The 11,079-nt window shown below is 34.3% G+C and overlaps 3 protein-coding genes across 5 annotated transcripts in view; 1 reads left to right on the top strand and 2 right to left on the bottom strand.

Annotated features, from left to right (window-relative positions):
- LOC108749065 overlaps positions 1–363 on the bottom strand; it is a 6,301-nt gene extending 5,938 nt beyond the window's left edge. For both annotated transcript variants that reach the window (XM_018487563.1, XM_018487564.1), the window contains exon 1: positions 183–363. In XM_018487563.1, coding sequence (XP_018343065.1) covers positions 183–344 — 162 coding nt within the window. In that variant the 5' untranslated portion in view covers positions 345–363. The remainder of the gene's footprint in view (positions 1–182) is intronic.
- Positions 364–741: 378 nt separating this feature from the next.
- Positions 742–4,021, top strand: LOC108749068 (vacuolar protein sorting-associated protein 33B). Of its 2 annotated transcripts, XM_018487573.1 has the most exons (8): positions 742–816; positions 1,741–1,790; positions 1,849–1,990; positions 2,074–2,297; positions 2,362–2,868; positions 2,942–3,172; positions 3,297–3,622; positions 3,712–4,021. In XM_018487573.1, exons 3-8 carry the CDS (start codon positions 1,950–1,952, stop codon positions 3,973–3,975), a joined length of 1,593 nt encoding a protein of 530 aa, XP_018343075.1. In that variant the 5' UTR covers positions 742–816; positions 1,741–1,790; positions 1,849–1,949; the 3' UTR covers positions 3,976–4,021. The 2 variants fall into 2 exon arrangements, with proteins under 2 accessions (XP_018343075.1, XP_018343074.1); XM_018487572.1 differs by having other exon boundaries at positions 1,741–1,990.
- A 41-nt stretch (positions 4,022–4,062) lies between these two features.
- LOC108749066 (eukaryotic translation initiation factor 3 subunit C) lies at positions 4,063–10,673 on the bottom strand. The gene is made up of 15 exons (XM_018487566.1): positions 10,600–10,673; positions 10,123–10,228; positions 9,487–9,619; positions 9,035–9,319; positions 8,853–8,950; positions 8,520–8,647; positions 7,996–8,406; positions 7,677–7,886; positions 7,443–7,596; positions 6,576–6,791; positions 6,098–6,377; positions 5,597–5,790; positions 5,320–5,523; positions 5,095–5,233; positions 4,063–4,371 (listed from the first exon to the last, which is right to left on the bottom strand). Exons 2-15 carry the CDS (start codon positions 10,213–10,215, stop codon positions 4,235–4,237), a joined length of 2,682 nt encoding a protein of 893 aa, XP_018343068.1. The 5' UTR covers positions 10,216–10,228; positions 10,600–10,673; the 3' UTR covers positions 4,063–4,234.
- Positions 10,674–11,079: the final 406 nt, after the last annotated feature.

Here is an 11,079-nt window from a genome sequence, read left to right as displayed (position 1 = left end):
TTTTATTAGGTTTTAATGCGAACAGCAGTTCGTTCTAATTAAATCAATGAAGTCAGACGAATAATCCCCGATTCTTTAAGAATCGTCATAGGTGAGAAATCGTTCTTGACAGCATGAGGCGCGGTGCCTTGAGGCCTGTCACTCACGATGCCACTCGAGTCGCGAGAATCAAGGTGGCTTACCTCCCTTATCAGTAGCTTCTGAAGGAGGTTCCGCTTGCTGCGACGGTGCGACGTGCATGGCTTGCGTCCCACGACAACGTACTCCGACTTTTCCGACGTAATGTCAGAGAAACATTCATTGCAGCAGTCCGAGGTAGTGTCGGAAGACGACGCGTCCGCCATTTTTAAATAACCTCGCTCGCGCTCGTGTGGCGTCGAGTACGCTCGCGTGGAGCGGCAGTAGTGTATTCGGGTGTATTGTACACTTGTCTCGGCGATGGAACGGAAAGATGAAAAGGGTCGCCGCGGCGACGTGCGCGGTGGTGCGCGGTGCGCAAAGTCCGATTCTTCTCGCGCAATAAGTAGCGACGCTGCCGACGCACACACGCGTGCGCTGCGTGCGGCGTGAGTACGTGACTCCTCACTCCTCGAGTCCTCGCTGTTCCTCGCTGTTCCTCGCGGTGGCGGTGGCGACCGCGGCGACACGTCGCTACCGCGACAGTTTTCGTGCTCGCGTATGTTATTTGACGCGCAATTTCATAGCGTTTCTTATTATAGAGACTACCATTTGACAGCTTATCGCGCTAACAGTTTGCGCCTGCAATTTGCGGGCCTCCTTAACGATAAATATAATAACGTGAAACGTATAATTGCGGTAATTTTATTTGTTTTCGTAATTTTTTTTTCGACTCTCTTTGTCAGGACTGTTATTTTCTGCGATCATATGGGTTGTAAACAACACTCGTTTATGCACAATTTTAGTAAAACAGAAATAATATTAATAATTCTTAATTTATCTTAAATAAAACAAAATTCAGAAACTGATAAATTGCAGATTGAATGAAATTTTTATTAAAACGTTGCTCACTGTTGCTTTCTTTTTGTCCAATATAAAAATGCCTGATATTCTTGAGTGCAATATGGGTTTTCACACAAATACAATTAAATTACATTTTACATTTATAGAATTGCAGATTACGTATTTGTTTAAGTCATCACTTTCAATCACTTTCTTGTAGAGAGAAAAGAATGAAAGCAGCTTTCTTATATACATGATGCAGTAATACAGTTAGCAGAATTAGGTTAATATATTACATTTTGTTGACAAAGCATTTCAAGTCTTGATTGGTTACAAGAAAGAGAAGTTGTCGGATCTCCTTATCCTACAGCTAATCGATAAACTTAAAATCTTTGTTAGACAAATATCAGCCCAACATATATTTGAACTTATTCTAAATATTTTGTTTTTAAACAGAAAAAGTATCTGTGAAGATAATTAGTTAATTTGCTTTTAGATAGAAGTATCTGTAAAGATAGTGAAGTAAAAGAATAGCTGCTTAAGTTATATCTTACATTTATAATTTAATTATTTTTATAAAAATCTATTATTTTCTTATGGAAAGAAAAGAATGAAAGCAATTAGCTTGCGTTTATATATAATTTACCCTAATTATTTAGAACAAAATTTTATACACACATACATATACACAAAACACACACACACACACACACACATAAACACGCATAAACACTATACATATATACATATTTAAGAAATAATTCTGAATTTTATGTTTAGATATGAAAAATACCTGTGAAGATAATCAGCTTTAGAAATTACTTCTCTTGGTATTATGTATATATATCACGATTTATTACGAGTAAAACAAAATGGATATCACTTTAGATGATAAACTGTCCGCACTTCAGCAAATCAATCAGCAGAAACTTGTGAAAATACTAGATGCCATCTCAGGATCAAAGGATCTGATAATAGAACAGAAATTGATGAAAATATTGGACAGTTTCGTAGGAGTGACTGTATTGAAGTAAATATTCTCATATTCTAACATACATTTACATATCACTTTTATTATCACAATTTATAATAATTGCGTATCATTTTACTTAGGCGATATGGAGTGGACAAGATTTATAAGTTGGAGGAAGGACTGAAGACATCAAACAGTCAACGTATATTCTTAGTATCTAACAGCTTGATCGCATGCAAGAGAGTCTTAGATCAAATACAGTCTGAAATATCCTTAACTGGTAAACCACACGTTCAAGTATGCCATCATTTGTTGGTCGTGCCGTTCGTCCCACCTGTTTTACACAATCTAGTCGAAGAGGAAGGTCAGCAAATTATAATGATATTATCGGCTCTGTTTATTTTTCTAACATCGAATTATTTATTCAGGCTTGTCCGAGCTACTTACGTTGCAGACGTTTTCCATAGAATTCATAAAATTAGACGGAAACGTTTTATCCTTCGAAAATCCAATGTTTGTCGAGCTCTATTATCATAAAGACACAAGTTCTCTGCGAGCGTTAGCACGCAACCTGTGGTCGTTGCAATTGATACTCGGTTCGCCGAGGCTCTCACTTTTTCTTGGCAAGCACAGCCAACAAATGAGCAAGCTGATGGAATCTATGGAGCAGAGTCTGGGTTCATCTAGTCTAGAAAACGAGGTTGGTGCCTTTATTATGATGGATAGGAGTTTTGATCTGGCTACAACTCTCCTGACGCCCGTAACATATGCGGGCTTGTTGAACGAAGTTGTAGAAATAAATATCGGCATAGCGACGTTGGAAAAATCGCAAATCAGATTAGATCCGAATAAAGATCAAATCTATGGAGAAGTGAGAGATACACCTTGTAGTGATGCTTTCCCGATTTTGCACAGAAAGGCCAAGTCACTCAAATGTATTTATTTTTATATATGCACTATATATCACAGATCCCGCCTTGTCGATATTTTAACAATTTGCTAATATAGCTGAACAGGAAGCGGTACAGACAATGAAGTTGGCCGAGATGGAGAGATATGTGTCGACGAGATTGCAAAGAACCAGAGACATGACCCAGCAATTAGCATTTCATATATCCGCATGTCAGGCCATCGCGGACACAGTAGGCTCAGAGTTTCAAGTCTTGCAAACGATTGAAAAACTGATGCTCGACTGCAAGGACCGAAAAGAATGCTTGAGCTACATTGAGAGGAATATAGGTGCCTTTTCTAACGTTCGAATTAAGCTAGAACTATATTTAATTGCGATTGATATTAGAAATTAATTAGATTAGAAATTAAAATGATTTCATTATGATTAAAATGTAAAATATTTTTTTTGTAGATGAGCATGAGTTGCGATGTTTGCGTCTCCTTTGCTTGTTGTCTATCACTACCGATGGTGTCACGCAAAACGAGATTTTAGATATCCAAAAGATGCATCTTCATACTCATGGTTATCAGCATATCCCACTGTTCTACAAGCTGCGCACAACTGGCTTGTTAAAGTACAGGAACGAATATATTTTACATAAACTACCGAACTGGAGCAGCGAGTGGAGTAGCAATGCGCAAAAATTGAAAATGTTACCTGGTTCTTTAAAACGATCCGATCAGAACAGTCGTACTTGTCCTAGCTACGTATTCAATAACGCTTATATACCCGCAATAGTTCGTATTTCATTCGCGTTCTTTTTCCATATTAATTAAGCGATGTATAACTGTGCGATATTAATACAATGTCATTCAACATATTACAGGCACAAATATTAAATATTGTATTAAACCAGGAGAAGGATCCTCGCAGCTTCGAGGATCTGACAAATCTACCGACTTGCATTGTAAATGGTCACCGGGGCGCATTATCGCCAAAAATGGTCGTGATCTGCATAATAGGAGGCATTACTTGTGCAGAAATAGCGGCTTGCCGGCTAATAGAGAAGTCTACAGGGATACGCCTCGTTCTTACATCCGATACTATTCTAACGGGTAACAAACTCATCCAGAGGATAAAAAAGATTTGAAGATTTGTGGCATCTGTCAAGAATGTAAAAATGTTTTTTTCGTGTAATAAATTAATCAAAATTACACATTTGTTTTATATAAGTTATATATAATACTTTTTTGTGACAATTGTGGGAAACAAATTGCTTAAATAATTCTGTAATATATCAACGGAATACAATTGTTTGTATAAATCATCGATATTATTTATGTATTGATAAAACGTTACAATGATATTTGATATCTCAAGTTTTATTTCATATTGATATTATCATATACTTAATAATTTCGATTCTCTTCCCTATTACGATCACGATCGCGATCACGATCACGTCTCTGTCGGCCCCAATCTTGTTGGCGATTGTAATTTTGACGATCGCGGAAATTGCCTTGATTCCCTCTCGAAAAGAAATTACCTGCAAGAGATTATATTTATTACGAATTAGAAGATTATGCTAAAAATAAATTTTTGTACTGAATTATGAAATAAATATGTAAGATATATATGAAGTATATAATTTTGTTAAAAAATTGTTTGAATAAACTTCCAAAAATTATATAATATGCATTTTAATATTATTTAATATCTATTTTTTATTACAGTAATTCTATTCTAAATTATCTTTAATTAATATTTCTGTTAACAAAAATAAAATATCAAAAAAATTAAATGTATGTGATTGAATATCTTAATTTTCTCTCTCCCTATCTCTCTTTTTGTTTATATTATCATATACGATTAAATATTTTAATAATTTTGTACTTTTTATTGTATTTGTAATGTATACAAATTTATTTATAAAGTCAGAGTTGGAGTCGAGTCGGATCAAGTCAGGTCAGGTCAGACCAAATCAGGTTTAAGAAAAAGGCATTAAAAATGACATAAAACATAAAATATAAATATATGAAAAATAAAAGCAACAATTTATTTAAGTAGCACATTTATATTAGAAAGAATATAATTTTAATATTAATTTTTATAAAAAAAATTGATCTATTTAATATTATATATTGAACAATTTTGATAGTAGTCAAGTCAATGATTTCGACGATACATCAAAATAAAGATCGTGGTGGTATAAATAAAGACTATAATAAAGATCGTCAAAAATATCTAGTCATTCGTCTATTATATGTACCTTGCTTCATTTCGAAGATACGTTCGTTCGAATCTACAAAGTTGTTTACTTTATCAGTTAATTGCAGAGCCAATGATTGAAGACGGCTCGGTTCGCTTCGGTGCATAACTACAGTTCCAGTTGGGTCATCCAATGATGCCTAGATTTATAAAAAAGGTATATATAAATTATATAGAATTACATAAATAAATCATTATATGTAACACAGATATCTCTGCATAGTACCATGAGCTCTTCGTTAATGATCATTTTACTGATAATTGAGTGGACTATGGGCCGCTTCAACTGGAACATGTCAGCGAGCTTTGGCATCGAGATCGAATCGTACACATGCGAGTACGTAAATAGATAAGTCCTCAATGCCTCTTCCTTGATTAATCGTGTTAACATAGCTCGCACTTTGTCCGCTTGATGGAAAAGATCCCATACCTATTTTGACAAAAGTAATTACTACCACGTATTCTCAATTTGAAAAAAAATTGTTAATGCAAATCTCTAATACCTTTGCATTCATCTTTTCATTTATAATATAATTGTTGCAAGCGGACCAATTTCCGTTACGCATTGCTTTGGCGGCAGCAACGACATGCTCTCTCATGGATTCCGGAGGTCCGACTAACGATTGACGTTCACTGGATCGTAGTTGTTGATAGAAAGTCTTCGAGATCATTCTTCGTCTCGCGTCAAACTCGTGCGCTAGAATTGAATAATTTGTCGCATATAATAAATTCTGAGTCACACACACACACACACACGCACGCACGCACGCACGCACGCACACAATTTCTTATTTTATCGTATGTGTATGTCTTTGTGACAAAATCAGAAAAAGAATCTCTTATTTTTAATCGGAATGGTTTTCGGTACTTGATAATGTTTATATATATATATATATATATATATATATATATATATATATATATATGCGCGCGCGTGTGTACATGCAACATATATAAAAATATATATATTATAATATAAAAAATATTAAACACAGAAGACATACCGGCCATATAAGGAATTTCGATGAGCATTGCTGAAACAAGGTATACACATTCCAGAAGTTCCAGATTAATGTGCATATGGAAAGGCATTTGCCTTTGCTTTTCGATTTTCTCTTGTTCCTTGCTACGTTCGTGCTGTCGTTGTGGTAGGAGACCCTGCGCCAGAAGTTCTTTCACTTTGCCTGTTACCATCAAATCGACCAAGCAGTTGTGAGCATCTTTGATATTCGCATGACGGAATGCACATAATCCTAAATGGGCTATCGTACGATTGTATAAAATCTAAAAAAAAAGCAATACAATTATTTTTATACATTTTATGTCTGTTTCTATCAATGTATTAATCTTGGTTCAACTTTTTATCTTCTAGAAGATAAAAACTTCAGGAATTAGAAAAAAATAAATTAAACCAATTAAAATTAATTTACAATGATAGAAATAGAGTTTATTGATAAGATAAATACATGTACATATTCAAACCTGTGTGGCTGGATCAGAATGCTGAATGGTTTCTTGAAGATGCGACATCAGGATCAAATCACGAGCTTGGAACCAGTTATCATGAAGGGCATGGTGATAAATGTGCGAAAGAATCGCACGAGTTCTTAGTCGATCAGTATTATCATGGGCATAGACGTATTTGCATAACTTCTCCATAACTTGCACGGATGTGATTACATCTGATCCAAGTTCACCCTAATTCGATATAATTTTGACAATTTAAGGCTGTTTCGATACCGATCGGTATTCATAGTCGATTCTTACATTTAGACTGTTTTAAGTACAATCTTAAGATGCCGTAAGTTAATCCGAGCACTGTGTTAGTATCTTAAGATATTATATTTAAGACAGTTTTAAAATAAAAACGGACTATAAATACCGCCTCATATTTCGCGTTTTTCAATTGTAGTCCTTGAATCTCATAAGCAGTTCATAGACAGAGAGGACAGAGATTTAGAGACACTATTCAACTGTACACATCATGTTATCCATCATACTCATATCCCACTCCTATTAAAAATTTTTTTTATTATAGTTCTGAAGTACTCTTGAAACCATTCAATTTTCATTCTGGAAATTTTTTTCTATCTCTTATAGTTTCGACGATATTTGCTTCAAAAGAAAAAAAAAACTGATTTTTTTCAAAGAGGTGTTTCATCCTCTAAAACTGTAATTCCGCACAAAAAATAATTTTGTTTTACTGATGAACTATTCTACTTGTACACAAAGATTTGCAAGTTTCAGATTGTCTTGAATTTTTTAGTTGCCTAGTGTCCCTTGTAAGTACTCAGGAGCTTTAATAAAATAGAAAAGTTTCATGTGTATGTAAATACTTCAGAAAATTACCTCCTTTTGTTTCAAAACATTTGAATCAAATTTGTAATACAAATGCTCAATTTTACGAAGATACACGCGACAAAGCTCGGATACGGTCCCTTGCCTCTCTAAATATTCCTGCACCTTGTCAATTATGGCAGCAACTTGCTTCTCATCTTTCAATCTGTGACAAGTGTAGATATTTTATAGTATAAACAATATTAATAGTCGTAAATAGATTGCATTTCTTTCAAAAGATATTACCTTTCCACGTATTCATTGCTGTGTGGATCGCATTCCTTCAACAACTTTGTAAATTCCTCATCAAGACGTTCTACCAGTGTTAATACGCAACCATGTATTTTGTATGGCGTCGTTTCAAACTCCTCCATTTCTTCAGCTATTGTTTCTGCTATTACCATATCTAAATTGCTCAGCAGCATATCCAACATTTCAGTAATGCGCTCAAGTATTCTGTAAAAAATATTTATTTAATACTTGCTTATTTTAAATCTTTTATCTTAAGGTTTCTAAATTTATATATATGTACACATATATATTTATTTCACGAAAAATTACGTACTTGGACCAATATTCCGGCTTCATAGCATCAGAAACCTTTGGATTGTAATCAAATATGGAAGACACGATGGAAAACTTGATCTTTACGGCTACAGCTGGGCCAAGATTATGTGCATCTGCTATCAGTTGCAGTTCGTGTAAGAGTTCTATTTGCTCGCGTCTGTCCGTGCGCTTTTTACCGCGAGCTGCAATTATCTCGGAAAGCTTCTTCAACACCGCGCCGATATTAATCTCCGCATCCTTGGCGAACATCTTTGGCTTTTCAGAGGGAATAGCCACACCGCCCTTGACGGTTTCCCACTCTCCTTCGCCATCATCTTCGTCGCGTTTCTTCTTTCGCTCTTTTTCTTTGCGCTCTTTACGTTGTTCCTTCCTCTTTGCTTTATCTTCGTCATCTTCTTGAAATGTAGCTCTGTATAAAAAAGATTATGGTGTTATTTATATATATATATTATATTGATAAATTTTGCTTGTTTCATTAAGTAGAAAGCATTTTTATCAAATTTTATCATTAAAAAAACGTACTTCTTGATGAAACGCTCACGAATGTTTTGATATTGGCCTTCGTCATCGCTACTTGTGCTCTCACTGTCCGAATCACTACCCCAGTCAGATTCACTTTCACTGCCATCTTCACCATCGGTTGCGGTCTTCTATAACACAAGGAAATAGATTTGAACTATTTTAATCAATTTCTGGCACTTTTGTAAAATCTTCAGCACACGATGCAATTTCTCTTGCTGTTTACGATTTAAATAAATTACTAAAACCGCATCACACAGAATTTTTAATTTACTAAATTATAAACAAAAACGCATCATATATCGTAGATGTTAGAATCTTGATGTCATAGAAAACCTTGAACTTGGACACATCCGGTTCACTTGCTTCTGATCCTGCCTTTTTGAAAGCTACAGCACTATCATCTTCTTCTTCAGATTCTAGAACCTCTTCGGCTGAAATAGAATCATTAATTTTTTTTTATCTCAAAATGATTTAAACTGAACTAAGTATTAAGATATTTCTTGTAGTAATTAAACCTTTCTCTTCTTCTTCGTCATCGTCTTGATCAGGATTTTCTCTAAATTTGCCAATGTCCTCTTCAAAGTCCTTATTATACTTTCGCAACTTCTGACGCAATGTTGAAAGTGACTTGGAATTGTTCTTGGACATATTCTTGCGTCCGTCGCGGTCTTCCCACACCTCGTTAATAAAATCCTCCATTTCTACCAAACATCTAACGTAAAATCTTGGCGTTTGTCCAAGCTCCTCCTTGGTGATCACGGGTAAAGCTTTCTGATAGGCTCGCATCAAGTCCTCGAAACCTAGAATTATGGAAGTAAATACTTGTTATAATAAAAATACTTAATCACCAACCATTAAACCAATGTATTTATAAATATATATTGTAACCAATGATATGCTTAGTCCTTGCTAATGCAATTTTCAAATGCATAAAACATTATAAAAGATTTATGAAGTTGAAACTTACTGGTCAACATGCTGCTCATGTCCTTAATCTTCTTGTAATTCCTAATAAGTTTTATAAGATTTGCAATTTCTTCATATCGCTTCTCCTTTGTAGAGCGTACAACACGCTTTGTCTCTTCCTCATCATCACTAAACTATAAAGAAATATTGAGTTATTCAACCAAGTAGTTTTATTTTTCTTGGCACTTTATGAATAACAAAGACTGTTCAGCAGAGAAAGCAGCTTACAATTGTTGTAAAATTCTTTTACATGATTGGTTTATATATCTAGATCAGGCCTGTCCAATTTGAGCTCTGGAGTCAAAATGTAAAATCATTGACGTAAAAAAAATTCAATATAAGATTTTAGGAGTATATAATATTTATGAAGTGTTGATAAGTGTTACTTAGATATGTATCAACACTTCCCAGTCTCCGATAATCTTACCTACATTGAATTTTTTTGAGTCAATGATTATACGTTTTGCCTCTAGAGGTCAAATTGGACAGGCCTGATCTAGATTCAATGAGAAACTAAAAGCAAAAACAATAAATTAAAGAATTTTACAACATCAAAAGATAATACTTGTGTTGCTCTGTTGTCAACTGGAAACCACCTAAAAAAATATATTGAAAATGCTTGTCTTGATATGCTTACTGTAAAAGCTGTCGCAGGCGCCCTTGGGATCTGTTCCTCCTCAGAGGCGCTATCAGATTCAGAATCTGAGCCAGTTGCGAAGAAACGGCTCATGGTTGCAAATGTTCTGGAACAATCAGGCAAAATATAATAAACGATACATGGGCGATTACTAATTACACTTCAAAATGTTGCACCCTCGAGTTAAAAATTACACGACAAATGTATATAAACACGTAGATATAAATTGATGTAAACGTGTAATGCAAAGAAAGAGCTTAAAGTATATCATATGTTTAAAAAATATCGGGCGCAACATGGCATACGGCGATCTAATAATTTTAGAGTTGCAAAGACCGCACGTTTTATGTATGCTTCCTTTAACTTTAGTATAGGCACGCAACACTTTTCTAAATAAAAGAGAACAGCATCAAGAGATGCGTGCAGAATAAATTTGAGTGATGCAAAACACGGCTAACAAATAAAATTTTAGATTACCTATTCTTTTCCTCGTAAAAGCAGGTTCAAGCACGTTTTGAGGTTATGCATCCAACAGGAGGTGGGCGGCAATGAAACGAAGATCACGTGACTTCTTTAGAAATACCAACTATTGGTCTTACAGAAATTAATGTAAGATTATTAATTTTTTAATTAACACATAATGCAATATTAATTTTATGATTTATTTTACTATTTTTAATTAATATGCACAGATATTTATGATAATATTCAGATATTTAAAAATAAATTATGTACGTATAAAAATGTTCACTTATCACGTTTTTGCTCAAGAGAAAAAGTTTCATGATTGCTTATACCCTGCAGAGCTTTATATATCTACAAAATGCTTTTTTAAAAAATTTTTTACTGAATTATTTTTTTTACTGTTTTTTTTATTGAATTATGCGATCTTGAATCGTTGATCTGTTTGCATTGCTGAACAACCAATAACGATAAAATATTGATAAAAAATCGTTG

Source organism: Trachymyrmex septentrionalis, unplaced genomic scaffold (assembly GCF_001594115.1).
Source record: "Trachymyrmex septentrionalis isolate Tsep2-gDNA-1 unplaced genomic scaffold, Tsep1.0 scaffold259, whole genome shotgun sequence".
NCBI classification, from domain to species: domain Eukaryota; kingdom Metazoa; phylum Arthropoda; class Insecta; order Hymenoptera; family Formicidae; genus Trachymyrmex; species Trachymyrmex septentrionalis.
This window is presented reverse-complemented; position numbering and strand designations above follow the sequence as displayed.